General features: G+C 55.9%; 1 protein-coding gene across 1 annotated transcript; it reads right to left on the bottom strand.

Annotated features, from left to right (window-relative positions):
• Positions 1–2,080: 2,080 nt before the first annotated feature.
• Positions 2,081–3,164, bottom strand: B0H18DRAFT_1129595 (uncharacterized protein; the record flags this gene model as incomplete). Its single annotated transcript, XM_048035417.1, has 3 exons — positions 2,081–2,722; positions 2,787–3,038; positions 3,093–3,164. 3 exons carry the CDS (start codon positions 3,162–3,164, stop codon positions 2,081–2,083), a joined length of 966 nt encoding a protein of 321 aa, XP_047884679.1.
• Between the last annotated feature and the right edge of the window lie 1,256 nt (positions 3,165–4,420).

Here is a 4,420-nt window from a genome sequence, read left to right as displayed (position 1 = left end):
CACTCTTCGAACGCGTGGTTGGGGTCTCGATCGGTGCTGTTTGCTGACTTGACACAGGCGGCGAAGCGAAGCGTACAGTACGCTCCTTCGAAGAGCCTCGGGAGTCCGGAGCTCGTGACTTATCGGTGGGCAAGTTCGCAGGACGGGCTGTGGAACGCTGCGGCCTCTTGTCAATCATGACACCGTCGAACACGTGCTTCTTCCGCTGCTCTTGGGCGTAGACTTCCGTGATATGTGACAGCTGGTCTCGCCGATGTCTAAGGCATACGTCGCAGTCGGCGGGGTCTCGATCGCTTCGTATAGTAGCTGTGAGGTAGTCGAACCTTGGGTGGCACCGCCCGAACCGTTCGAAGTGTTCGTGTTAAGTCCGACCTTGCCGGTGCGGCGCGCGTACTCATAGATGGCGTCGCAGAGGGTCTCGCCCTCTCTCCTGCTCATGAATCGACCGTCGAACGACACGACCTTGCCGTCTGGGTTCCTCCGGCACAAGCCCTTCTTGGTGTCGTCTTCGAACATTTCGCAGTCGTTGATGCGACAGCCCGAACGACCGCAGTAGAAGCAGTGAGGGCCGTCTCTACCGCCTGGTGGTCCGGGGGACCGACTCCTAAACTGCTGAGCCTCGAGAGTCTTGATCAGCGTCTGCAAGACTGGTAGGAGGTCTTCGTTCTTAACGCCAGACGAATTAGATGGTGCGGCGTTTGAAGGACCTGAGGGGACGTTCGAAGATTGGACTATGACTTGCTGAAACGTCGAAGCGGGGGTAGGGCCGTCTAGGACCCATTGAGCGGCGATGTAGATCTGCGCGAAGGTCCATGGCTTGCGTCTCGAGTGGTCGGGGTTCTTCATGAACAAGTGTTGTTCAATCGGTCCCCAAAGCGCTGGGGGAAAGCCTTGCTGGAACCTTCGATCTTGTTCGAGCGTCGAGAGGGAACCCTGAGCGATGAGGTACTCGGAGATCATGTAGAAATCACGATAATAAGCGGCGAGGTTGAGCGCGTTGCTCAGACCAAGCCTCTGACGTTCCTGGACTACCTTGTCGAGGTCGTCCGTCGAATACTTGTGTTGATCGTCGGCACCCGGGTAGAGTGTTCGAAGAGCTGTCTTGAACTCGTCGTACGTCTTCGTAGCATCCTTGTACGTTGGCTGCATCATCCACAGGTCCGAGACCCGTATCGGCGGGTACCGAACGGCCCATGACTTCTTGTCCGCATTGGTGGTGATCCCGCATCGCGTGAAGTGGGTCTCGAGGTCCTGGAAGAAACGGTTGAACGCGAAGGGTTCTGACTCATCAAAGACCGGCGCGGTCGAGTGACCGCGGGCAGGCATGGAAGCCGCCTTCGAAGCTTGTGCTGCTGCTTCGGACATGTTCGTATCGGTGTTCGGAGGGTTCGAAGGATTTGGTGGATCGTTCGAAGGGTTTTGGTTGTCGCTGGTCGAAGTCCTTCGCGGCTTGGACGACTCTGGTCCTGGAGGGGCTAACGACGCTCTGCGACGAGTGGGTAAAGGTAGACGTGAGGTGGTGGCTCCACTACGTGTCATGATCGGCGTGGCTGAACTGAGGTCCTCTCCTTCGAGAGGCGGCGACGGCGTTAGGGACGGTAGAGGAGAGCCAAAGACTCGAGACTCTAGGTCGTCTGAGAGTGAAAGTCTTCGAGCACGTCCGGGATGCATCAGGAAAAACACTTGGGGCGCCCAACAGATTAGGAAAACCTTCAACCCGTTGGGACACCTTCCAATGTATTGGAACAGGTCGAGAGTGGTTGCAAGGTTCTGTAACGTCTTGAGGCAGCTTTTTCCGTTTGCATAGCAATGATAACTGGTTCTACCATCTGGTTTGAGGTTTAAAATGTTTCCGCTGCTGGTGCACTATAAAGCGCTTTGGCCAACCAAGTTCAATCATTCATCAAATCAAGTCCAAGCATTGAACATCTCACGCATCAATGGCAAGTAATACACTGTTATATACAATCAGAACTACTGGACTGGTACAAATAGACGGACGTAGGACACTTTATACTATGCATGCAGTTTGGAAGAATAGAAACACATACGTCACGGTAGAACAGAAACGTGAAGTAAATTAGGCAGAGACAACTTGAATGTGGTACAACCCATCGGAACCGAGCTCCCAGACCTCCTCTCCCCCCAGTTCATCGCCGTCAATATCCTCCTCCATTTTCGGCTGCACGCCCGCCTCCACGCCTTCCCCTGCCAACTTCACAATGCACCCATCCTCTCCAACTTCCGGCCGAATGGCAATCCGCTTGTACGAAGGCCACCCCCGCACCACATGCGTCCAGGACGCCTCCATGTAGCTGCGGCGCTCGGGGAGACCCACCGGCCAAATCCAGTCCAGGCCCATGAAGTTGTACTTCATGGAACACATGGGCTTCCTGCCCACAATCGGCCGGCCCGTCGCATACCTATGCGCAAAAACGGTCATCTGGACCTCTGATTGCCTGAAAACCGGCACACTCCGCAGAGGGAGCGTCAGGCGGATGGGGAACGTCTCCTCCATGCGATGCGGCCTGAACGTCTGCAGCGCGGGGTCGTACAGGTCGAAGGTTGCAAGGCTCTTCCCCTTCGGCACAGGCTTATCATTGTTTGCGTCCCGTAGTCCCTGACGCAGGATGGGCTGCTCGAGCGGCCCAGGGATGGTTATCTCCTTCCCAGTGGCGTCGACAACCCCAATGAGAGGCACTGAGACTGGGTCAGACCCGTCCTGTACGTTGCCAAAGACATGACTGTGAACAATGGAGCTATGTCGCAAGACATTTGAGACGCACCGACACAAAGAACAGCCCCTCAACCAACACTGCTCTCGGTTGCCTTCGCGCCCCGGGGACTGGCGTCGGACTCAGAAGACGACGTAGGAGGTTACCGTCCCGGTACATGGAAGGGACGGCGCCCATGAAGATCCATCCCCCAAACTTGGCTGGGGGGTCGCGCAGCTCGACGGCGCGCTCCAGCATCGTGTCGACGTCGTCTGGATTCGTCTGGTAAGAACTGAGACTCATCGGACATTGATCGGTTAGGCACTGGAGGGAAAAGAATGAAGCACGACGCTGCTCGGATACTTCAGAAGTACTCACATAGTCATAGTATTCCCCGAAGTGATCCTTATCCAGGCAGAGCACCGTAACGTGGTCGACGTTTGGGGCCATGGGGCACGGTGTTGCGTATCTGCAGTTGGCTTCAAATCCGTAAAGCGTGTCGTCCGCAATTATGGAGAGAAGGCGACTGTCAACGATCGGCGATGCAACCATAGTGAGATGGAATGGGGAGTGAGCAAGTGTTGGGATGTGTCGAAAGAAGGTTGCGACCGCTTTGAAGACGTTTGAGTTGCAGATAATCGTTTATAAGCAAGTTCTCACCTTCAAGCGCCGAAGCCACACAAGGCGCTGGGCCACATCTCAGGCGCCCAGAAGAGCATTGAGATCTTGAGACGTCGCTCCGGTTTGGTGCTTTGATTCACCTGTGCGCCTCTTATGGGCCTGCCGTCTTATGTCTCAGTAGGTTGTTGTTCACCACAAGCATGTAAGATTTCAATGAAAGCAATCAATACAATAGACGTTACAAAATCTTAGCTTTCCCCCCACAAACCGCACCTCTTCCGTCCCTACACCCCTCTCCCATTCAGACTACAACGATGGGGTTCTCCGCGTCCGAGCCCAGTTTAATGAGCTTCTCCCAGCGCACCTCCTTGCCCTCGCCTGCCCGTCGCACCTGACACCCCGGCTGTCCAGGTCGCGGACGCACTGCCACCAGACCCATGGGATCAGGCATCCTCACCACCCTCCACTCTGCCTCCAGGTATTCGCGAGGCTTGGCAAGTCCTACCGGCCAGATCCAGTCCACTTCGATGAAGTTGCGCTTCATCGAGCACATGGGCGGCATTGTGAGCGCTCTGGCAGCGTAGTCCATCACGTACGGTGTCATCGCAATGCTCGAGAGCTTCAGCACCGGGACGCTGGTGAGAGGGAGGGGAAGACGAAGACAGAAGAATCGGCTCGTCTTTGGTGGACCAAACGTCTCCAGGGCCGGGTCGTAGATGTCGAGGCTCGGGACGGGACGGGGGCCTGATCTTGGTTGTCGTTTGAACGGGTTCAGACCCGGAACAAGCTGCATTAAGAGGGGCTGAAAGCTTGGCCCTCGTATGATCATTTCCGATCCCGCATCGTTGATCTCCCCCAGGAGAGGCATGGGGATCGGAACGAACTTTGTCTGTTCGTCACCCACACGTTTGTAAGTAGTATGCAGAGATTAGAAGAGGATTGCCACGCACATCAACGTAGATCTGGGCCTCCACCAGTGCTGTCCGCCCTTCCGCCCACGCGCTGCTTGGGGAGAACAGGGATAAACAAGCCTTGCCCCTGTTGGTCTCTTTCCAAAACTCGCGCATCATCCCCATGTATACCCA

The sequence above is a fragment of the Fomitopsis serialis genome (assembly GCF_022376445.1).
Source record: "Fomitopsis serialis strain Sig1Antser10 chromosome Unknown B0H18scaffold_409, whole genome shotgun sequence".
Lineage (NCBI taxonomy): Eukaryota > Fungi > Basidiomycota > Agaricomycetes > Polyporales > Fomitopsidaceae > Fomitopsis > Fomitopsis serialis.
This window is presented reverse-complemented; position numbering and strand designations above follow the sequence as displayed.